Source organism: Falco naumanni, chromosome 6 (genome assembly GCF_017639655.2).
Source record: "Falco naumanni isolate bFalNau1 chromosome 6, bFalNau1.pat, whole genome shotgun sequence".
NCBI lineage: Eukaryota > Metazoa > Chordata > Aves > Falconiformes > Falconidae > Falco > Falco naumanni.
Window position 1 is genome coordinate 28689945 of NC_054059.1, and position 23766 is coordinate 28713710.

At 48.5% G+C, this 23766-nt stretch overlaps 1 protein-coding gene across 6 annotated transcripts in view; it reads left to right on the top strand.

Annotated features, from left to right (window-relative positions):
• Window positions 1–1233: 1233 nt before the first annotated feature.
• Window positions 1234–23766, top strand: part of HPCAL1 (hippocalcin like 1) — a 67466-nt gene continuing 44933 nt past the window's right edge. For 2 of the 6 annotated variants that reach the window (XM_040597435.1, XM_040597434.1), the window contains exons 1-2: window positions 1234–2408; window positions 18486–18532. In XM_040597435.1, the coding sequence (XP_040453369.1) occupies window positions 1598–2408; window positions 18486–18529 (855 nt within the window). In that variant the 5' untranslated portion in view covers window positions 1234–1597 and the 3' untranslated portion in view covers window positions 18530–18532. Of the gene's footprint in view, window positions 2409–2845; window positions 3016–18485; window positions 18533–23766 lie in introns of those variants that run through there. The other 4 variants (XM_040597437.1, XM_040597433.1, XM_040597436.1 and 1 more) reach the window with 4 other exon arrangements.

Sequence of the window (23766 nt, forward strand, 5' to 3'; positions counted from 1 at the left end):
TTTTCAATATTTATGCAATTATTCATGAGATAATATACAGAATACTAGAAGTCTCAAAGAGAGGCAGCCATGGGTGCTTCTCAAGGAAGTAATGTCCCCAAGTCTCCAAGCACAGGCAGCTCCTGACAGAAACGTTCCAGCACAGTGTAGCACCAGGACACCCACCCACGGATCACCCCAAACCAAAGGCAGGTGCTCGCTGCTGCCAAGCCCCATCGAACCAGGGCATCCCTGCAAGGAACCGCTGCAGCCAGTAGCTGTGGCTGCAGGTCTTGTCTCATAACCCATCCACTGCAGGTCACGGGGCAGCGCTGTGCAGAGGAAAACCTGCTGCTCTCAGGGCTACCGAGTGACAACCACGGTAAAAGTGAAAGTGGGATAGAGTGCCATAAACTGCCACTTCTCTCGCCAGAAGTCAGCCCCAAGGGCTGTAAAACTTGGAGGTGGCCTCAAGTTAGATACTTGCTCTGTTGCCACCTTCCTGGGTGGAGGGTGGTGTCCTCACTCACCCCACTGGTAGGGCAGCCAGAGAGGCACGGTGGGAGCCGCAGCCCCTTCCCTGCGGCCAGCCCTGCTTCCATGGGCAGTGCTCGGGCAGGGGAGCATTTGTGGGGAAATCAAGGAGATCGCTCACTTGTAATCACCTCCTGCAAGGAGAACCCAGCTTCAAGTATGTGAAGTTGGCAGTGATGGTGGTTGCATAGTTTTCCATTATATACTCCCAGTCTAGTCACTTCCAGTTTTTACTGTTCAGATTCTTCAGTCTCCAAGCTTGTTCTTTGCCTTGGGAAGACATTTTTATTATTTTTCTGAAGCTGGAAAAATGGTTGAACTGTTTCTAAAAGGCCTTGGAGAAAACAGTTACTGTTGAGTAACATTTTCACCTCTTCACATGGATGTATTCAGTTTCAATGTATTCAAGCGTTGGAATACATGTGAAAGGTTTAGGGTTTGTTTGGGTTTGGGTTTGGCTCCCCCCCCCCCCCCCCCCCGCCCCTTTTTGCTCTCCTTATAAAAATCTGTTGGATTTAGCAGAGATAAACTTTGAAAAATTGCTGCTTTGGTGGTGGGGGTTGTGTTTGTTCCTCCCCCTCGGTTTGTGGCTAACATCTTTTAAGTATCTTTTTCTTGGTGTGGCCTTGATTTCAACTCTGTTCAGTTACCTTGTGACTGCACCGCATGTGCTCACTTGGTCTCCTATGAGGGGGGGCAGAGGGAAAGCTACCGGTAAGGCGCAGTGGCAGCTACGGTAATCTCCCAGATATTTTTGACTCGAAAATGTGCTGGGTAGGGGCTAGGGGGAAAGCTTCCCTCCTTTGTCCGTGCTGCAGGTCGTATTTCTGAGCAACGCTTCCAATTACCTCCCTCGGGAGACAGATGAGCATCAATGCCTAAATCCCCTCCATTTTGTGATGGGGTACGCGGGCGGGCTGCGCAAATTCATGCCTCGCACGGAACCGCGGGCGCCCGTCGCCAGCCGGCGGGGACTGCGCCCACCCGCGGACCCGCCTGACGGTGCCGAATTTACCTGCGCCAAATTCACCTGTCCCGCTGCCAGACTTGGGGGGGGGGGGGGACCGCTGGGGTGGCAGGGGGCATGGGGGGGCTGTCCTCATCGCCCTGCTCCGCGGGCAAGCGCGGGGTGCGCTGCGCGGCTGCTGCGCTCGCCTCCAGCGGCCGCTCCCGAGCTGCCACCGCCGCGCACCCGGGACTCGCCCCTTGCGACCGCGCCGGGGATGCGCGCAGGGCCTGGCACGGGCCGGTGCCGCGGCCCCCCCGCTCCGCCGCTTCCTTATTTGCTTCGGGGCTAAAAAAAAAAGGAGGGGGGGGGGGGGGGGGGGGCAGGAAAAAACCCTCAAACGCCGGAAAATCCAAACTTTTTCCTAGTCCCCTCCCCGCGCCCGCGCTGCCGGTGAGGCCGGTGCGGCGGCGCCCCCCCCCCCCGCAGGCGCGCAGCCCCGCGGAACCTCCTCTCCGCGCTGCCCCGCCGGCCCCGCACTTCCTGCCCGGCGGCGGCGGCGGCGGCCCGGGGAGGCGGCCCGGGCGATACCAAGTGGCCCTGCTCGGCGGGAGCGCCGGCGGCGGCGACGGGCGGGCCGCCCCTGCGCGGGGCTCGGCGCTGCGCACGCCGCGGGGCGGCCGCGGAGCGGCGGCGCGGTGCGCTCCGCCCCCCCCCCGTCGCTCCCGCTGCCCCGCCGGGGAAGTTGAGCTCCGTCCCTCGCTCTCCGCGGTCCCTCGGCGACGGCTCCTTCCTCCCCCTCCCTCCAATGCGCCTCCCGCTCATTTCCTCTTTTCCTCCCCGCTCGCCGCCGCTCCGCAGGCGCGCGGCTCGCCCGGGCGCCGCCGCGGAGTTGTAGCTCCCAGGAAGCCGCCGCCGCCGCCGCCACCGGACCCGCTCCGCCAGCCGGGTAAGGGGCTGCGGCTGCCCCGCCGCCCGCGCAGCGCCGCGGGAACTTCGGCCGGGCTGCGGGAGAGCCGCGCTGCCCTCTCCTGCGGCGGGAGCTGTGGAAGAGTGGAGTTGGGTTGCGGCGGGGGGGGGGCTTTCCGTCTTTTGGGGGGGCATTTTTGGGGAGCGGGGGCTGTAAGGGTGCCGGCTGGATTGCGGCCGCGGGCGGGCGTCCCCTCCGCCGTCGGGGGCTGCGGAGCGGATCCCCCCGGCCCCGCCGCCGCCTCCGCGGGGCTGCGATAGCAGCGCCCGCCTCGCCCCGAGCGGCGGGGAGCGCCAGCCTTTTCCTCTGCCCTCGGAAAAAACACGTATGTGCCTCCCTGCGTGTCTCTCTGTGTGTCGGTGTCCGTCCGTCCGCCGCTGCTATGTGTCTGTCCGTGGGGCGTGCGTGGGTCTCGCCCGGCCGTGGGGGGGTTACGCGGCGCGGCTTTGCCGTGGTTAATGGTTTACCCGGCGAAGTTCCCGCCGCATGGATGTTGCAGGGCGCTTTGAGCCAACTCCTTCGGATCCCCACCGTGCTATTTGCCACCTTCCCAAACGGCCTCTAAAAACGCTGGCGTTCGCCTCTGGTGAGTAGGCTTTTTTGGCTGTCTCCTCCCCTGGGAGATGTCTGGGGCCGCGCCGGAGGCTGGATGGCTGTGGCCGAGGTTACCCCGGTCCCCTGAACCCAGGGCCAGGGGGGGACACCCTGCGCCCGGGGGGTCGCGGCAGCGAGGGCGTCTGCCAGCCCGGGCGACCCGCTGGGGCGCGGGGCTCCAGCGTGCGATAGCTGCCGGAGTACCGGGAATCACCAGGAATAGGGAATCAAAGAAGGCGGGTGTGTTTACGACTAAGTTTCCATGCGAATAAGTTAGGGAAAAGGTCGTGTAATGCATCATCTGGAATGAAAAGTTTGCTGAGAAAAACAGCTGGGCGTTCGGTAGGTCTGTGTCTCCTGCTCACAGCTGGGTCGTTTATACCTTTATGACAAAATCGTGAATTTTTTCACAGGAATGCTTACAGGCAAGCACTGGAACCGAGTATTACCCCCTGATGCCATTCACAAGTGAAAATCTGGTAGGGAGATCACATTTTCTGTCTGGGGGAAAGAAGGGAAGCATCAGCTACTCCCTCCCCGAAATACTCTGCAGTTTTCCCAATACAAGCTATTTGTCGTGGGTTTGGATTCAGAAGCTCTTCTTGCCTGAGATGAGACTAGAGCAAAGACCAAGGGGCTATTTCAGCAGCCCCCTGGGATGAGAACGCTGCCCTGCACGGGGTCCCGCCAGCACCATCGGGTGCTTCCCGCGGCGGCCGGGGAGCAGAGTCAGAGAGGAGCCTGTGCGGGGCCCAATACCCACCTCGTTCCTGGTGCCTCGATTCCTCTCAGGTGCTTGGATTGGGAGCCCTTGGATTTGGGTGAAAGGATTTTACAACTGCATATGTTTGATTTCATCTAGTGTGGTGAGGCTCGGGGAAACACCTAATCCCCCCGCATCTTCCCTCGGGTTAGGTGGGGAGATGCCAGCCAGCATCACCTCTTCCTGACACCTGTTTTCTGCTTTTCTTTGTTTCCTGCCTTAAATTAGGGTTTCTGTGTGTAGAGGTGGTGGAAATGTAGGAAACTGAGGAGGGGGGGGAAACCCGCGTGTGCTGCTATAGAGCGGCTGTCGCAACGCTGGCAGCAGCTCTGCTGAGGAGTCAGCTATGCTGGCAAAAAAAATGCTTTTTGTTGGCATAGCTTAGTCCATTCAGGGAATTGCAACGGTGAGAAGAGTTCTGCCAGCTGCAGGAGTGGGGTTTGCTCCTGCAGCTGGATGCTTGCACCAGCAGGAACTTGTGTGACAAGTGTAGACAAACCTTTTGAGTTCTCCAGTGAAGCTGTGGCTCTGGAGGCGCAGGCGATGCTTTGCTCGCTGTATATAGCAGCTGGCGCCGTGGTACCTTGTTCTGCCACCCAAGCTCACAGGCATGGCAATAACATGGGCCAGTTGTTGGGAGCTGATGATAAAGATTATTTTTATTACTAGCCTAAGCAATGTTAAACTTGGATTATGACTCTGAAAAAAAAAGGGGGGGGAGGGGCAAAAAAAAAAAAAAAAGCAAGCATGCGAACTGTGATTAGAAATGGCTGCAATTAAAAATACTTGTGCAACATTTTTTTTTTTTTTCCCCAAGCAAGACAATATTCTCTTGATTACTTTGATGTGAGTGAGACAAGAATGCTGGTAGACCAAGGGGGCAGTGTGAATTAAAACTATATTGTCTGGAGGTTTTTTCTTGCTTTTAGTGATGTGAGACTGTAAGGGATGAGGTTGTGCTGTCTGCGTGTGCAAGATGCATACTCATGGGAAGAGGATGGCTCACTTTTCCAGAGAACTGCTGGTCTTTCCTTCAATATGTCTTTCAGGTCATATTCAGTAACAAATGCAGTATGTTTTCCACTGAACGGAAGAAAATCAGACGCGTTTTGTTTTTTTAAACAAAAAGACGTTTAAAAATGTTTTGGGTTTTATTTTAATTAAAAAAATAAATAAAAAAAAGTGTCATGTTCCTAGGATGCTTCCCATAATGTCTGTATGTGGGATCAGTTTCTTTGCTCATTGTCTGTATTAGAAAATGGTTTGTCTCCAACTTCGGCATCTTCATAGAGCTTAACTCAGACTGAAGTCAAATTTCTTTTGGCAAGAGGTGGTTTATCTTAGCTCATGTTGACTGTATTACTGTATTGTGTGGGATCTGGCCCATGGCTTGTGGAAGGATTTGATCTTGCAAAATTGTTGGGTTTTAGCTTTAATGAGCAGAAAATGTTTTCAATCAATGCCTGAAATGTCTGTCTTTTCCAATCATCCTCTACCATCCTGAGAATATAACAAATGCAAACAATTATCTTCACTTCATCAGCCTTTTGCTGTGTAAAAGCTTTCACAAATTGGTTGTGTTTTGCTAACTTGCTAATTAACTCATTGGTTTCTGCATTTCTTGACTTCCCCAGGTAAGTATCTTCTGCCTATTGTCGTGCTCTGATAATGAAGTAATTGTGAATCCTTAAGTGATGGGGGCAAATACTCCATGGAGGGGGTCCTCACCTTCCCTCCCTGAGTCTTGCAATGGAGAGAACGTTCTTCAGCAGAACCTCCTGGAAATGTGACCTTTCTGGAAGTTCAGTGTTATGTCGCCTAATGACTGAGAGACCCATAAGATCGACTGCGGGATGAATTATGTGTTCTCCTGCACTGATTACCCTGGAATTATAAGGCAGGAACTGGAGGAGCTGGATCTATCTCAGAATCTATGAAATATCGCCGTTCTTCTGGATTGTACTGCATGAAATATGCCATTACGATTATTAAGAAATGCTGCATATAACTTGCACAGTACGTTTGTAGATACCTGTGAATAACCAGGTTGGAAGAGATGGCAATGGTACTTTGAGTATTTCAGTGTTTCTTGTCCTCTGGGTGTGTATCTTTTTGAAGTCAAAGAAAGCAGCGAGTAGTTTAAGGAATTCTGCCTGGTCATCTATGTTAGTCAAGATACTGTGGAAACCCACTCCAGCAGCATTCTGTGCAAAAGGTGCGAGCTACAACTTGGTCAGTTTTTGTCTTCTCTCGCATGCCACATATTTCCAGATGATTGAACTCCCTCTATGAAGCCACACAATCTACTTGAAGTCTATCTGGGGGGAAAAAAAAACCCAGACCAACAACAAAACTTAGACATAGCTGTAGTTACATCCAGCTCATGCTTGTGCCTTTGAGACCTTCTGCCAGTTTTTTTGGTGACTTCTACAAATACATTTTAGCTTTATTTTCTTTTCTCTGCCCTCTCTTTCCAAGTGAGATCAGGCTGCCTAAATAGGAAAGGATGCAGCTAGATAAATGTGTGTTTAAAAGCTGTGGGGAAAAAAAAGCATGCTTGCTAGTATTTCAGGTGCTGCAATCTTAATGTATTCAGAGAAGTACTCAGAGCTGGTGTTTCCCTTTAAATATCCACTTGGGTTGGAAAACACTGGATTTGGGTGATGGGGACACCTGGAGACTTCAGAGGTGGAAGGCATTGCTTCCAGAGATGCTTGCTGAAAACGAGGCGTACCGAGATCCTGACACACTTGCCAAGAGCAACAGCTAAACTTGGGCAGCTGGTTTAGCAATTAAATTATGTTTTTGTTTTGTACAATGGCTTTATCAGAATGAATTAACCGGTGGACTAGTCAGAGTGGCAGAGGGGTTTGTTTTTGATTCCCCAACCATGCAGTGTGCAAGCACCAGGAATGTACTTCCCACTGGCGGAGAAGAAGCAGCGTTTTGTGCCGAGTGCCCCAGGAAGAGGCAGCATGCACGCGTGTTTTCTGGTGTGCAAGCCCCAAATTCTTGTGAGTTCTTGAAAACACAAGTGTGTGATGGATGGTATAGCTTGGACATGGGATAAGGAAATACATCTTGCTGATGCTTGAAAGTTGGCACACGGCTCATGCAAAGTCATTTTAGAATAGGCAGGGGTGGCAGCGGTGGGAGGAGGGAGGAAAAGAAATACCTTCAGGGGGCCGGGAGGCAGCACGTGGGTGTGCTGCAAGCCTTCCTCACGCCTTCCTCACCATGCTTCTCACTCACTTCTGCTCCACGCAGGCTAGCATGTCTGTGCAGAAAGGATGCTTTTCCTTGCTTGGAGGTAGCAGGATTATTTTTCATTTTTTCCCCCTCTTTCTAAAGGGCATTGTGCGCAGGATACTTTGTTCTTGGCAGCTTACCCGTGGTGCGAGGGGAGAAAGCTTTCTGCTTTTGGTCATGCTGCAGATAGCTACCGTCAAAGCCAGTTAACATTTGCGAGACATCCTTTCCTTTTTCTCTTTAGTGAAAGCAGGTAAATGGTGTTTCTCCAAAGGCATTGCTTTGCCTTTCTTAAAACGTACCTGGGGAGATGCAGACTTCCCTTTGGAGGACAGTTTGGGGCTGGTTGATGAGAGCTGCTCGTACGTGGGAGGGGAGCAGGAGTTACAAGGGAGGGTGTTGTGGATGCGTAACCATTAGCGCCGACTTTAATTATGAAGTGTGTGTTCAGAAGAAAGCAAGTGTAGTTTGCGGTGCTTGGGAAAGGACCTAGAAGCAACAGCCGTTAAATACGTTAGAAGATGCTTGAGAACCCTGTATCCCCTTCGCCAGAGCTGAAAGGAAGGCAGCGGCTTGAGGCTTAGGTGTGGGGAGCACAGGCCTGGCAGGAGGTGCCTGGCCGGTGGGTATCACAGGCAGCCACGTTCGTAGTCCTCTGCAGAGTGGTCAGAGCACCAGCCTGGAGCAAGCTGGGCCTTCTGCTGTTCCTTCCAGTTTCCGCTTCGCGTTGCTTCTTGAGTGATCAGTACCCCTGTGTCCTGTGTCACTGGTGTCTGACCTCCTAAAGCTCTTGTACTGAGAGAGCTGGAGTTGCTGTACGGAGGAGAGGGGAGAGGAAGGCGGGCTCAGCGTAAAAGGCCCTCCGAGATAAGACACTGCTTTGATTTTTGCTGGGCTGAGTTTTATTGCTCTTGAGCTCATGTATGTCAGCTTTGCTTCAGAGAGATTCTGGGGCGCTTTGTGGAAAATGGATGCTCCTGTGTGCGAAGAGTTTATTAAAGGAGGCACTTACGCAACATAAAACAGAGGTTGGAAATACAGCTATTTGACAGTCACCTTTTTGAGACCAGTTTCTGAAAGCCAGAACCGTTTAAGTGGGAACGAGCATGTGCTGTGTCCAGCTGCTCTCCTGGCTCCGTGCAGTGATGCCGGGATGGCTGCGTCCAGTGGGTGGTGGCAGGCCAAGCCTGTCCCTGGTGTAAGGAGCCCGATTCCCCCAAATCCCATGGCAAATGCTTCCCCTTGGCTTGGGTTTGACATGGAGCAAACCCACTGAAGCCAGTTGTCGGAGACCTTTTCATTTCAGTGGGCTCCCTTGCTGTTGGTAACTGATGGGCTGGGGGCTTCACTGGGTGCTGTGTCCTCAGTGGTGGCTGTGGCCCTTTCTGAGGTTGCTGGGACGGGAGTTTGGTCAGTGCACGTGTGCCTGTCCCCCTTGGGAGCACAGTGTGAGCCTGCCAGAAGATGTATCGGAATTTTTTAAAAATGGAAATTGGATTTCATTCCAGCTGAGAGTAATTGGAGCTGAGGTAATAGTGTGAAAGCAAATGAGAGTGAGCTCTGTAGACTGCAGCCACAACTTTGTTCTGCTCGTGTCATGCTTCTTAAAATGGCATTAATTCCTACATCTGGTCCTAGAGCTCTGTTACTAAGAGCTGTGTTTTTCTCAGGAGATATGCGGTGTGAGGGAAGACCACCCTTGATTTTTAATTCATCGTCTAGCCCTCCTGTCCAGTTTCCTCGAGGATGCCCTGAGCCTGCAAGGCTGACTTGCCCAGCCAGGCTGTCCCCGTGGGAAACCTCCTGCCCATGGTGGCGCTTTGCAAAGGAGCAAAGAGTCCCTCTCATCCCATTCAGATTGCAAACAGCCCTCCAAAGCAGTTCGTGGTTGCAGGAGGAGGAATCTGTGACTCCAGTAACATCTCCCTGCTAGCTAGGAGGAGGAGAGGAGTCTTTGCAGGAGAAGATCCCATTGCCGACAGCTGCTGACTGCTGGGTCACCCAGAGCAGAGAGCTGAAGCAAGCGCTGTGCCTGTCACAGGAGGGGGTCTCTCTTCTGACAAAATGTCTTACTGCACGTGGGTTTTGCCAGATCTGAGCTGCTCAGACGCGTCGACTGCAATTTCTCCTCTTCTCAAATCTGGTGTTCGCCCATGTCTTTCGTCACCCCCGACGGGGACTGTTGGCAGGCTGTTTGCAAGGTGTGCGCTGCAGCTTTCCAGAAGCCCTGTCCCTTAAGAGAGGCAAGCTGTTATGGACTGATAGCACCAGAAACAAGTGGAAAGTGCATTTGCTGAGTGCTCATTATTGTGGGTGTAATTCGGAAGGCATGGTTTGGAAGTGAAAGTACCCTTGCTGGCTGCTTCCAGAGCTCTGGCTTGTTGCAGGATATGTTCAATGATTTTCTTCCTCAGCAGCTGTCTTAGCCGCCTTCTGGGGACTGGGAGCTTGACAGGCAGGCGTTGGCCGGTGCCATTTGTGTTGGGCCATTAGCTGCCTCTTGGTGCCAAGCTTTGTTTTCAGGTGCTTTGTGTCCATGGCTAGTGCTGGGGTCTTTTATTCCTCGTTAATGGGCTTGCTGGCTTTTTACGCTTGGTGAGGAGGCATGTTTCTAATGGAAATGCTCTGCATTGCTTGCTCAGTTTTCATGAAAACATTTTGGGGGAAGTTTCAGTATTCTTGAGCTGTACGCCTGCAAAAGGCTGGACTGGCTGTTGAATGTTAATGCCTGCTCAGGAGCTTGTAGTGAGCGTGCCTCCTGGTATAGCAGTCGTTAGGCAGAAAGACAAACTGTCAGTAGCTTTTAAATACCGCAAGGGGTATGGTGTTGTGCCTCCTGCTTTCCATGCGAGCGCACATGCTGTCTCATGCCCGGTGTATGGGCAGATCAGAGCAGAGGAAGATGCTTAGGTCAAGCCACAGAGATGCCAGGCGCCTGCTTCCCATTATCGGTCTCCATTTAAGCCCATTTCTTAATGTCAGTCAGCACTGCAAGGGCAGCGGAAAAATCCCCAACTGGAGTAGCAACGGTGACAGGTCCGAAAGTGTAGTCTTCAAGGTGGTCACCCATCAGTCTTCTCCAGATGCCTGGTTTCACACAGGTTGTGGCTCCCACCAAGTAGAGAGAGGAAGGGACTCCCAGTGCTGTCACCCAAATGTCCCTGTGGCTCCCAAGGAGGGGTTCACCTGGCTGTGTTTCAGACAGCCCTGCTGCTGGTAGAACCCCATCTCCACGTCCCCCAGTTGTACTGGGACAGCCCGTGCTGAGGTAAGCTGCAGGCTGTGGGAGGGCTGCATGCGGGCAAGGGGCAGCCTGGCCTGGCAGAGCAGAGAAGACCCATCAGCCTAGAAAAACCTTTATCACCTGAGGTTGATATTTTACAGCCTCTGAAGCTGTGATTGATGTTTACAGGAGGTTTTGCTCTTAAGGTTGCTTTTCTAGCTCTCTGGAGGTTAACAAGACACCAGTGCATCTGGTTTTTGCTTTGCTTTCAAGGTGTTTTGCCTCTTGTAAAGATGAGAATGTGTAAATTTTTTTAAACGCATCAGTGATCTGCCCAGGAGCACTAGTTTGTGATAAACTCAATTTAAATACAGCTCCATATTCCGTAGCAGGAGTGTGGTTTTATGTAGCATAGAAGAGCCTCAATATGCAGAGTGTGTTAAGGTTATATGAGGCACCTTGGCTGTGCCATAGCAGCATTAATCACTGTAATTTGTTTTTTGAATAAATTCAGGCTTCAATTCAGTCCTTGTAAAGTTTTTGAATGCTTTCAGCTGCTCCTCTGTTACGTCCCTCCACCTGGTATATTAGCCGATACAAATTTGCAGTCTGCTTTAATAAAAGACGGTTGACACTATGTCCTGGGTAGCTGCTTAGCGAGTCTGGTTTTAGCAGATACCTCCCTTACCATGACCTTCCTAATTCCCTCCATCCCTCCCAAATCTTCATTGTGTGACTTGCATGTAATGTTCAGTTTAGAGCATCCTGTGAAGCAGGGAAATGCAACTGGAAAGGAGGCTTAAAAGGGGAAGAGAAAAACTTCCTGGGCAATGAATGCGTAATGACAGAACTTAGTTAATTGTATTGGAAAAAACTTTAGAAGAGGAAATAGACTAAATAACTGGCACTGTTCTGCCCCCAACTGCCTGTATCCTTTTTAACTGTAGGCTGATTGCTTGTGTGCAGGTCAGACCAGGCAGTACGTGGCATTTGTCAGTAGTCTTGTTGAAAAAAAACAAAACACCAAAGCAATCCTGCAACTCAGTAAGGGAAAAATACTTAAATGAAAATAATTCATCTTGCTCTGACACTTTAAATTAGATTAAATAAAATGTAATGCATTTAGTCGGCAGTCTTCAAATTTCCATACCTTCCTTTCCTGCTTTCATGCACATGGAACTTCTAGGGGAATTTAGTGCGGGGTGGAAGCTTATACAGCTTGCTTTAGCAATCAGTTCTATGATAACATCAACTTACCCAGCTTGGCTTCTAGTCTTAGCCCTAATGCTGTCCTGAAAAAGCCCTTGCCTACCCTTGAATTTGCAAAGCTTCCTTACCCTGTTGTGGTTTCCTTTTAGTTGCTTTTGTGGAACCCAGGTTTGGGGATGTGGTTAATAAGCCAAATAGCTTTGTGTAAAACTGTACTAAAGATATTGATATGCAAATATTAATTACTCATTGAATTGGGCAGAGGAGATGTTTGTACAGCTTCCTCACCCCTCTGAAGCGGGGCATCACTGAACGGTCATCCTCAGTGGCCAAAAGTTATCGGCCAGCTTGTGAGAGGGTCTTTTAGCAGGAGGGACTGGAGCCAAAACTGACGTGTAATGCAGAAATGGAATCTGCAGCTTTGGGTTGAAGTGAGCAAAACTCTTCTGAAGCCAGGGGAATTGGATCGGCCTCCAACGAGATGAATCTGTGGTGCGGTAGCCCATGATGTATTTCATGATAGGCCTTGTTGGAGTGCACGTTTCTCCTTTGCACAGGCCTCTTCTGGTTTCCATAGGTTTCCCTGTTCTTCCCCTGAATCTGGCAGGGATAACTGTTTGTGTTATGATAGCATCAGCCAGAGACAAGATTCTTGTACTGCACACTTCAGGCTGTTCTTCAGTCAATGGTTTAACCATTACATTGCAGATGTGTTCAATAAATAAACCTTCAGGGATGCTCAGAGTGGGGGGTTTTGGAGGTGTGCAACAGCAGTTACTCACTGGAGACCTAATCTTCTACTCATTTAGGTCCAAGCCTTTTGGATTGTAGTCCAAGTGTTTCTGTGCTGTAAAGAGAGATCCAGTACGGCAGAAGTGCAGGGCAGCACGGAGTGTTTCATAAAATCCCGCAGTAAGAATCAAGGGGATAGATGCGTTCATAAGATTCCTGTGACTTCTGTGAGCCCAGCTTGGCCATCTCACAGCTAAGGCATGATGTTCCTGCTTGGGTAGGAGCACAAGTCACAGCCTTCCAGACAGAGGCGTAGGTCTCTTACTTGGAGAGTCCACATTCAAGCAGAGGCCATGCTCTTGTTGACTTACCTGATAGACCTGAGTGCCAAGGGAAACTGAAGGAGGACGACGACCTGCTGGGGCAGAGATTACACCGCCATCCCCACAACAGCCAGCAGCCCCGCTCTCCCTGACTTGGGTTGGGTTTTTTTAAGTGGTACGATATCCACCATTCTTTATTCTGTCTTCTCTGCTGAGAAGTGCGTGTGGCTTTGCATTTCATCCCACTGTTACAGGTTAAATTCATCCGTCTGTGTCAAGGTGGCTTCAAGAGCAGTTGTAGGTACCAGTGATGTTGCAAAAATTTTTGTTGGAACTTTGTCCAAATAAATTGCAGAGGGAGAAAGCCTGAAGGCAGAGAGCTGGTACGAGTTGGACACCTTCTGAAAGTGCAGGCTGCTTTACAGCATGAGACATCAAAAGTAGCCTGGGAGCCTTTTCAATCAATAGGTGCAGGAGGGTCTCCAAATAAGCAAACGTGGCCTCCAATGAATGTTTTAAACTCCTCGCTCTTTGTTTCCTGATACTGTTGGTACTGTCAGTGCTTGGCGTTTCCTTCATGCTTTGGCAGCCACCTGGTTGCAGTCTTCCCTGCGAGAAGTGAGGCTTCACTCTGATGACTGCTGGTAACTTTAATTGAGAACTTTTGGGCTGTTTGACCATCTTCCTGCATGTGTCCAGTCTGATGTGTTCAAGTTGAGATTCACTGTTGTTATGATCGTGATGACAGCTGGAAGCAGGTGTAGGGCGCTTCTCCTGACTGCTACTGAAGCTGATGCACTTGTGGCTTGGCTGATGGTCCAGGGCTCAAGGGAGGGACATTCAGTCTCTGGCTTAACTATACACCTCCCAAGATGTTCCTGGGGAGGCCTCAGGGTCTCTGTACATCAGTTTCCCATTGCAGTGGTTGGATTGTAGTATTTTTATAAATATATATATATAAAATATTTATATATAATATTTATGGGGGTGTTGCAAGCACATTGCTTAGGTGAAATGGTAATGGGAGAGGTGTAGCTAGTGGTATTGAAGGCAGAGAAAAGAGGGGCAGCAGTTGATTCTGTTGACACAAGAGAAATCCCTCTCAGCAATACCAGCCCCTCAGGGGATGCGCAGCCTGAAATGGATCTGTACTGCAGCCATAGCACCCTATTGAGGAGAACACTTGAATTAGCTTTTACATTAGCCAGCGTCTAAATCTCTATAGGTGTAGCACCCTGGAGCTCAGTATGGGCTGGAAAACCTGCCTGGGACCTGAGGGAAATGTGCCTGTGCTGGGCTGAGGTACCACCTGGGGTCTCTGAGCCGTGCCCAGTGGTGTAAGTGATACCTGGGACTTACGCAGGTTGACAGCAAGCTTAGGTAGTGACAGTCCTTTAAGGGACAGGGTGAATTGCCTGATGCCTCTTCTGGGATGTAGGGGCCTTAAAGAAAACAAACCTGGGGGATAGAGTCCTCTGAGAGTATCCTTGTACTGTGGGTTTAATTGTACGTTGAGGTGGGACTTCTCAGAGCTGCTGGGTGGGCTCCAGGCATGGTGAGTGACAGGTCTGGTGTGAAAGGTGAGGAGGAGAAAGGGGGTAAGAGGTGAGTAGGAAGAGACTGTGCTATGGAGGAAGGAGTCATGGACACACTGCGGAATAGTTTGTCAGCTGGCACAGCTACACGTGCAGTCTGGATGCGTCTGCAAGCACGTGTAGAAGTGCAACAGCCAAAGGTGAGGTGCAGTGGTGGGTGATGAGCTGGCCAGCTGCAGGGACTAGAGAAAAATTTAGAACAGAATAGAATTTAGAACAGAAGAGGACAGTTGGAAGGGACCTACAGTGATCATGTAGCCCAACTTCAGAGAAAATGGTTAGTTTCTGTGCTGCCCCTGGACTACTGCTACCCACATGTAAAGGGGACTGCAAAACTGTATACGCTATGAGCCCTCACCAGTTTGCATTTGGAAGAAAAAAAAGAAAACCCAGCATATTCTTATAAAATAGCAGAGTTTAATTGAAGAAGAAATTGCAAGTAAGGCAGAGCAGAGACTTCATGTAGTGCTGGGGATTATATCCATGGCTGCACATGGTGTTTGCAGGCAGGTCATACCATCCATAAATGCAGGAACATTAATAACAGCATTGATTTGTCTTAATGCAGTTATGAAAGCTGAACCTTGGAGGTGTGGGAGGGACTTACCGATAATCAGCACTGAGATTGATCAAGGATAGTATCAGCCAAAGGAGAACAAATGGAGGCTAGAACAGGGCAGGGTAAAATTGTGGCCATTAAAAGGAAAAAAGTGCTCACAACACTTGAGGCTTCTCCATCACATCGAAAGAAATCTACTTAATACGGAATGTCTATGACTCAAAGCAAAAGAATGGGGTTAAAATCACTTTGGAAAACAAGACAAAAGAAAAATAAAGGTGCCTGCAACGGTTTTGGTGCAAGCTAAGGCAGGTCCAAGGATGCTGCAGGATGTGGCAGAGCTGCAGTGCCCACAGGGGCGGCAGGGGTGACTGTTGGGAAGGAGTTTTGCCCCTGCCAGCTAGGTCAAAGCGTAGTCTGAAAAAGACCATTTGTCACCTTGGTTTCTCCAGTCTGTCTGTAAAGCTCTTTTTATAAAGAGGATCTTTACAAATGATTCTTTGGAGCAGTCTTCTCCTTAAGCTTTTTGCTAGCAGCTCTGAAAATAGCAGATTGATGCACTTGCCTGTTCCTGCCCAGCCTCCAAAAGTTACTGACACCTCTTTCTTTAATTCTGCTTTGTAATTGAATTTCTGCCATAAGTTGCTTCTGCAAATTCAATTATAAGTTTTAATTTGGAATGGATTTAAATACTTTATGTGCTGTTAACATAGAAGTTAATGTGTGCTCTCTGGTTTACCCCATTGTGTTAGAGCAAAGGTTTTGTATTATTATAATAATTTAAGTTGCTGGGGTTTTTTCCAAAAAGTCTTTTAGGATGCCAGAATCTAGCCAAGGATTGGGAAATGCCATTTATTTTGACCATGTAAATATGGCCAAATAATCTTGCACTACTCAGCAAGGTCTGTTGAACCGGGAAGGCACAACAATTTTGTACCAGCAACGCAGAAGAGAAATCAGAAGAGCTTCCGAGTTGTGTTTCCTATTTTCCCATTGACCAGGTTCAGTCCTTACCTTGCCTTTCCCTTGGGTTTCATTTGGTTGGCAGCTTAGAGAGATAACATCCATCCCTGCGTAAAATGAGGATACTAGGTTTTCTTCCTAAAAAGATGTTGAAGCTAAAATGACTTGTTTAAATGCTTGTATTGCTGCCAGGTTGCAACATTTGTAAGTGGCTGCTCGGGATCTCAAGAGTAATCAATAATTTCATGGAGTCTTGGATCTTCCTTCCTGTGAGCAGAAGACTGATGTAGTTAACATCTGCACTGACAAGGGAAGATAAGGGATAAAATAGGAAAAGAATAATTTAGGGAGCACTCACTTAAGGGTTTTTCTCTTCTTTGAGCTTCTCTGGGCCTTGGGGAAGGGTTTGTTTTAAACAACCCCCCAGATGTTGGGAGGACACACGTGGCAGGGTTGGTCTTCTGTTAAAAGCTGGTTAACCAGTACCACCAGTGATCAGGGTGCCCTGACTTCACCTCGATGACACTTGTCTCATTCTCATGATTTGTAGGAGCTGGATTTCAGCTGGCTGCTTGACTTTGATTCTTTTCTTTTCTGTTTCTTCTGGGTGGTCATTTGTGAAAACCTGTGGTGAATTTGTGAGGTTTCCATAACAATGAGAAAGCAAAAACTATAGTGCTAATTTTTTTAAAGAGGAGGAGATGGACTTGCAGTACAGTCACTCTGAATTTTATTACAGTATTTTCCTGGAAGTTAATAAGTTATTTCCCACCTAAGCATCTTCTGGGTGCTTATGAGTAACAGTCAGCATGGATTAGTCTGGAACAAATCATGTCGGACATCCTAATTTCCTTCTACAGGAGGGTAACAGGTCTTGAGGATAGAAGCAGATGATATCAGTCCTAGTTAGGATTTTGGCATTGTTTTGATATTCTCAGAAGGAAGCTAGGGAAAAGAAATTTTGGTGAAACTGTTGACTTCTGGATGGTGCAGTGTAGGTGTGCTAACTGTGCTGCAGGCTTAGCTCCATATGTCATCAAACTCAGAACTGGGTGGGGATTTCCAGAGGTGGACCCTGTGGCTTGGGTCATTGTGAATGATGCGTCTGACAAAATGCTGGTTCAGACTCGATAGGTAGCTCCAAACTAGGGGAGGTTACAAACACTTGAGAGGAGGCGTTAGATTTTCAAATAGCTTTGGACAAAGCCAGAAAATTAACTTGGAGGGTCCATCGTCCCCGGTGAATGAGTTGGCTGTACAGACTACCCAGGGGTGGTTGGAGGGGCTCCACTGAAAAACACCTTGGGGTCGTGGTGGGTCACTGTGTTGGGTCTGGCTGAGATGGAGTTAATTTTCCTCATAGCAGCCCCCGCTACCAAAACTGCGCCACGCAAACAGTCACACGCCGCTTCACCAGCATCATCCTGCCCCGACAGCAGCAGGTGGACTTCCGTAATCAGGATGGACTTGCTGCATCCTGCGTTGTGTCTCCTGGTGCTTTGGCATCACTGCGGTACTGGAGCCAGCGTGAGGCACTGCATCTGGGGGGACACGTGGAGAAAATGAGAGGGGCCAGTGGGGATCTGAGGAACAGGAACCAAGAGGAAAGATGGAAAGGAGTGGTGTGTTTGGTCTGGAGAGAAGGCAAAGGATTGGCACAACGGGTTTGCAGTGGCTGGAAGACTGATGCAAGGGGAGAAATATGCGAACCCTGCCCCATATCTCTTTGGGTTTGGGCAAGTGTTAATGACTTTGAGTGGCATCACGAAAGGAAGAAACTTCTACTTGTAGGGATGGTGAAGTGTTGAAGGAGGCTGTTGGGAGGCTTTGGTAATGTCTGGGGTCTCTGTGGCCGGGGTTTTGCATTGGACATACCAAATGTGTGTGTTAGGGGTGGGCTTGGAGGTACCTGGGGGTAGGGTCTCAAACCCGATGGGATTTTGTTTGCAGAAGTTACGGGGTTACTGGGTCAGACAAGGGTCTGGCAGGAAAGAAGTTGGTGTGGTTGGGCTGGAGGAGATGAATGCTTCCCAGATGTGCCTGGCCTCCGTGGTGGTGGAAGTCATGGTCAGCTCTGCAGGAGGGTGGGAACCAGAGAAATTCACTTGTTTTCGATTTTGTAATCCACAGATTTTAAGAGATTAGGAATCGCAGGAGCAGCTGAACTTGCTCCTGGTGCTCTGGTCTGTTACTCCTTAAGCGCTGATCAGCCCTCAGGGTTCACAGCTGGCAGATGCTGAAGGGATGCAAATTATGATACTCTGCTTTCTCGAGGAGTGTGCTAAATGGAAAGAGAAGTGATTTCTAACCTTTCAGAGCAATGCCTAATGGCTCCAGAAAACTTGAAACTGGTGCTCTCATAGTTTATTTCTTTTTCTCCTGTTTTTAGATCTTGGGATAGTAATACTTCTGTATTACATAATACATAATACCTCATAGTAATACATAGAGGTACAAGCCAAGCAAACTTTCTGAATCTGAACTTGATACTCGCTTATTTTGAAAGACGTGTTTTACAAAAAAGATTTGAAGTAGGTAGGTAGTTTCAGCAGATTTTTGAACACCAGAAGAATTTGCTGTCTGTGTTCAAGACAAATCTGTACATTTTTCAACATGGGAACTGTTTTCTATTTCAGGACAAGTAATAAAATGCAAATAAAGGCAAAAAGGTTGTTTCTCAGTGTAAGGTAAAATCTGGAGCAGGGGTTTTGCATGTTTAGACTACTTCTGTTTTCTTTTTCAGCTGGGAAAATTGGTTTTTACAGGGGAGGCCAAAAGGTGGGAAGGTTGTCACTTGGAAGAAGGCTGTAATGTAAAGCGTGTTTGGTTTGCGTCTTCTCCTTCAGGCAATCAAGCCCTGTGGACTTTCTCTGAAGAGGTTCCAAGATAGGTGGTGAGTACTTTCCAGAACCTGTTCCTTTCAAGGCACTCTTTAAATTAGTAATAGAAAAATTAAATTGGTAATGGAAAATACAAGCGCTGGGGTTTTGTTCTGCATTGGGTGCAGAGGTTTGCACTTGCTGAGCTTGTGGCATGCTTTAATTTTAAAGCCGGCAGGGCCAATCTTTGAGTAGGGGTTTGGCATCAAAGTGTTAAGCTTTACCTTTGCATCGAATGAATTTCCTGAGACTTGATTAGTGAAAAAGATGTTGTATATTTAAAAATATTTGACTTGAGGGAAAATCTGAACAATTTACACTGTATCTTTTACTAAAAGCCTGTTTTTGTGCAGTGGGGCAAAGTGTTTTCTGTGTCAGAGTACCCTTAGGGTTTTTTTTTCCTTTCTGTTTTGTCCGACTGTGTTAATCTAAAGGAATGCAACTTCCAGAGGGTTAAATGAGCTGCATAATTTGTGCTAATCTCTGCCATGCGTGACTGATTTTGTCCTGCCTGCACCCAAGACTTTCATGTGTTTCATTTGTATGCACTTCATTAGGTCCTTATTTGTAAGTAAACAAAACATTAAATCAGTTAAGAGCTGCAGGAGAATGAGATTGCTAAAAAAGGCCGATGTGTTGGTTGCAGCTGGAGAGCCACCTCTCCCACTGGTGTAAATCACCGCAGCTTCTTTTCCTGTGGTAGAGCCGATTTCCAGCAAGGGCAGCTGAGACTCTGCTCTGTGACACCCTTTGCTGATTTTTTTTATTGTTTCTAGAGAAATACATACTCTGTTTCCTCTTTCAATTCTAGATTTCTTTCCAATGAGATTAACCAAATTATATCATTACCCATTAATTGCTCAGGAAGTTTATTCTTTAGTTGCATTTCCCTAGTGCACAGGATACAAGCTATTAGAGCTCTTGTGTATTCAGGCTGGCTAATGAACTTGCAGTTGAATGTCCCAAACCTCTAATGGACTTCTGCATCTTCCAGATCAATGTATTTTCCATAGATAAGGTGCCTTTTGATATGTGTGATCCCAGGTTGATGTGAAGTGTCTGTACAGCTGAAATCCAGCCATCTGCACTTGCTTGTTGTTGGAGCAGGGGAGGATTCTGGGGTTTGGTGTGTTGTACTGTGCTGGTGTTCACCCTAAATACATGTTCGTTTTGTCCAGAAAATGCTTATTCAGCATTATTCAATGCCCCTTCAATGTATTTGTTATCGATAACGTCTTTCATCAACAAAAACATCTACTTAATAAACTGCATTTATCCATGTTTTCTGTATAAGGGAACCTAATTTCACCCCAGACAGTTCTTCTGACTAAGACTTAATGTCCCTAAAACATGAGTCTTACAAGGCTAAATCATTAATCCCATTGTGCCTTTTGCTAAAATGCTCTTGTGAGTAGCTTACGAACCCCTCCTCTCCCCCAGCCTCACAGCTGTGGTTGGATGGGTGTTACAAACCTGCGTGCTGTTTGCACTGGTAATTGCTATATTGGGACCTGATTCATCAGTTGATCTTTCTGAGATCTTGAAAGATGAATCAAGCTCTTTTCCTGAGGGCAGAGGGGAGTATGGGGTGGGTGGCTGTAACACCAATTGTGTAAAGGCCAGGCAATTTTAAACCGTCAGTTTAAATTGCACTTACAATTAGATTTTCTTTTCTTGTTGTTTTAGGTAACACCTGAATATGTGATAAGTAAAAAATACTCGTTAACACTCCAGACTGCCCTTGCCGCAGTTAATGGTTCTTTCTCCTGGATAGTCCCTTGAGGTGGTGCTTTCAAAAGTGTGGAGGTCCTGTGGTCTTTCAGGGAAACCTGGGCTCCCGAAGCACTTTTGCTAACAGAGTATAGAGGTGTCAGGTGTTCACACACCACATTTTTTTCTGCTTTAATGGTCTGTATTCCCCTTTGTCTTTTCAAATTCAGGTGCATCTTTTATCACAGTTTGGGAATTCAGGATCCATGCTGTATGATGGTACATCTCCAGAGTGTAACAGTTTCTGGGGGGTTGGCTGTGTCCATCCGTATTTAGCACGCCGTAAGAGACAGACTTGAAGGCAGCTCGGTGCTGAGCCAGCCGGGCGTTTTCCAAAACGTAATGCATGGATGGTGGCACATGGGTAGCTTCAGAGCAAAGTATAGCGTCATGAAAACAAAATATATATGTGAAAGTGCCTGAAAGTAGCTTGAATTTTACCCCAGCTGAGCACATCTGGAGGTGAGGGTGCTGGCTGGGGAAGGAACAGGCACTTAGGTGCTCTCCTGACAGGGTCTCTGACAGAGCAAGCTGCTTACCTGTGTTTCTGCCTGTAAGCACATAAGCAGCTCGGAGCAGCGGAGACCGGGGGAGCCAGATGTGATGGGGGACGGACCCATGTCAGGGCCGCCCTGGGCCCGATGGCCAAATGGGCACCCATGCTGGTGGTGGTGGTCTTGTGCCTCAGGAGTTTGCGGGATGCTGCTGGGGTGGTTGTGCTGGGAGGCTGGAGATGTCGTGTAGGCATGAGGGCTGTCCTGGTCCCAGGTGCGATGCAGGAGGGGCGCAGCAGTGGCATCACTGTAGCCTCTGTGCTGCTTTGGAGGAGCACGTGAGTGGTTGTGACCCAAAGCCAGGAAAGGTAGAGGGTGGTGGGATGTGAAATGGCATGAACAACAGCAGAAACTGCCTGTTTCTTGCGTGGACACGGGGCTTTGTGGCTGAAACAGGGCTCCTTGCTTCTCCGGTCCAGAGTTGGCATGCGTCGATGCAACATCCAGGCCTTGAATTTTGAAGGGAAACATTTTGCCACCAAAGACTGACAGATCTGTCCTTCCAAACTGGCTTTGAGAATGTTTTATTTTTAAACTGAAAGCTGAGGTGAAACCTGTGCAGCCTTTGTTTTCAAGGGAAGGAGGCTCCCCTTGAATGGGAAGTCACATGCAGTACTGGAGGGTGGGCTCCTGGAGATACCTCAGGACCACCTGTGGTTTAGCATGGAAATCGGGGAATACTCTTGCCATTGGTGCTGGGGTGTTTTTGGGAATGCTCCTGTACGTAGAGCAGGGCCATGGGCACCTTCTCATGGCCTGGCTCTGGGACTTTCTCTATCACTAGGACATCCCCCCTCACCAGGATGTCCTTGTCCCTGAGTCCTGGTGCCTGCTGGCACAGCTCCTCCTCTACTATCCCTGCCAGCATCTCACTGCCTTCCCCACAGCCCACCCATGTCCCCATATCCAGGGTCCCAGGGGTCACCCTCCCTGTGAGCATCTGAGCTTTGCAGGGAGGAAAAACCAGCAACAGAGCCAGGCTGAGCACCGGGGCGGAGGAGGAGGGAACGGGCAAGACAAGGGGCTATCTGCGGCTGTTTTTCCCTTTTCCTGGGTATTCTCTGCATCACAACCTCTGCAAATTCCCTGGTTTGAGGATTCAAATCCTGTTGGGGAAAGGGAGACCTTTCGGTGTCGTTACCTATTGCTGTTATCTTCCCTGCAGTCTACTGAAACTCTCTGGGGGAAGCTGTGAGGGCCAGATGTCTGCTGTACATACAGCTGTACCACAGGGAGGGAGGGGGGGTGGACGGACACAAAAGTGCAATGAATTGGAAAATGTGTCTTAAAAAAGAACAAATGGGGAGCACAATAGCAAATGAAGTACCTTGTGCGAGTGGCTTATGTAACAAAGTAAGAAGCATTTATTATGGTTTAATGTGTTACTAATCAAAGCTTGCATTTTGCCTTCTTACCACCTTTAAGATTTCTATTTGAGTCTTGGTCTTCTACATTTTTATTATAAATAGGTTTTATTAGTATTTTCGCTGTTGAGGCTTTCTATGTTGTATGGCACATTTACTTTCCCATATATACTGTTTGCTCATTCAAGGATATTAAGGAAGAAAAAGCAGAATAGATGTGCAACACTACTGTTCATCCATGTTTGTTTTTATGAATGAATCTTCTGCCTGGGTGCAAACAGACTTCAGGGTTGCCCAATTTTCAAAAGCTTCTAAAATTCAAATTTCTCTCATTAGTTCTTTACTGTGGTGGTGGTGGGGGAAATTAAAAGCAGGCTTTGCTTTTAAAAATGTAAGTTATTAGCCAGGATTTCCAAGCGGGAAGATAGTGGGGAGCCAGGTTTGGATTATTTTGTAATAGCGCTGGTTTCCCCGTCATGTTCTGTGCCTCCTACAAACACCACCTGCCTTCTACATTTTGTATAGATGTTGCTATATAGCATGAAAAGAGTGTCTCTTAATGCAAGTATTTCATGTTGATTCACTGCTATACAACTGTTCATCCTCTAATAGTGTGGGATTACAAAGCATTATCATGCTCAGATTGACTCAGGTAGTGCTATTTTTGTTTAAGCTGTATTAAGGTATCATTGTGAATCTTTGGTCTTGCAGCATGGGGGTAATACGATTTACTATTTTTATAAAAAATCAACATAGCTCTACAAATCCTGTCCATAGCAAGAACTGCAAAGATTAGTCATGAGCTCAACACTTTTCCCCACCCCCCCCTTTTGTCTACAGTGAGTTGTTACATCTTTAATTTTCATGTGACCTCCGTCATGTTGGCCAGGCCTGGAATGAAATAAAATGGTCTCTTGGCTTATGGTTAGGGACTTGGTACTTTGCTGGGAGAAGCTTTGGTGTAAGCGAGGGGCTTTGGTGTAAGAGGATAGTGGGTTTGGGGATGCTCGGTGAAGTTACCTGGGCAGCCACCGAGGGAACGCAGTGGATTTCATCCACCTAAGCCCTTGCAGGATCATCTAATTCAAGCAAATGAGACCTCCTGTGGACATCCTACCAGCACTCGTGTTCCTCCACCTTGCTGGTTTCATGTCAGGCTCCACCCCTCTTAATTAAAAAAAAAATGCAGTAATTTGGTGTGGATCCTTTTCTTGTTCCTCTCTTCCTTATCACCCTGCAGCAGCCTGGTGCCCTGATAAAGCAAAAATAAATGTATACCCTAGGGTTGAGTTGGACTGAGGGGTGCAGGCAGAAACATCTATGGATGGCATGTCTGGCTGGATCCCTGTGGGTCGGACGGACTGCCAGGTATTGCATTTCCAGGAGGGGAGGGAAAAAACAGCATGGCCTTTCTTGGAAAGGGAATGCAGTGAGAAGTAAGGCGTGATTTCCCTCAACTGGGACAAATACGGAGTTGCTCAAAAGTAGTTTCCTTTGCAATAGGTCTCAGAGGAGTTGCCACTAAAAGCCAGCATAGTTTGGTTCAGCTGTGTGGGCAAA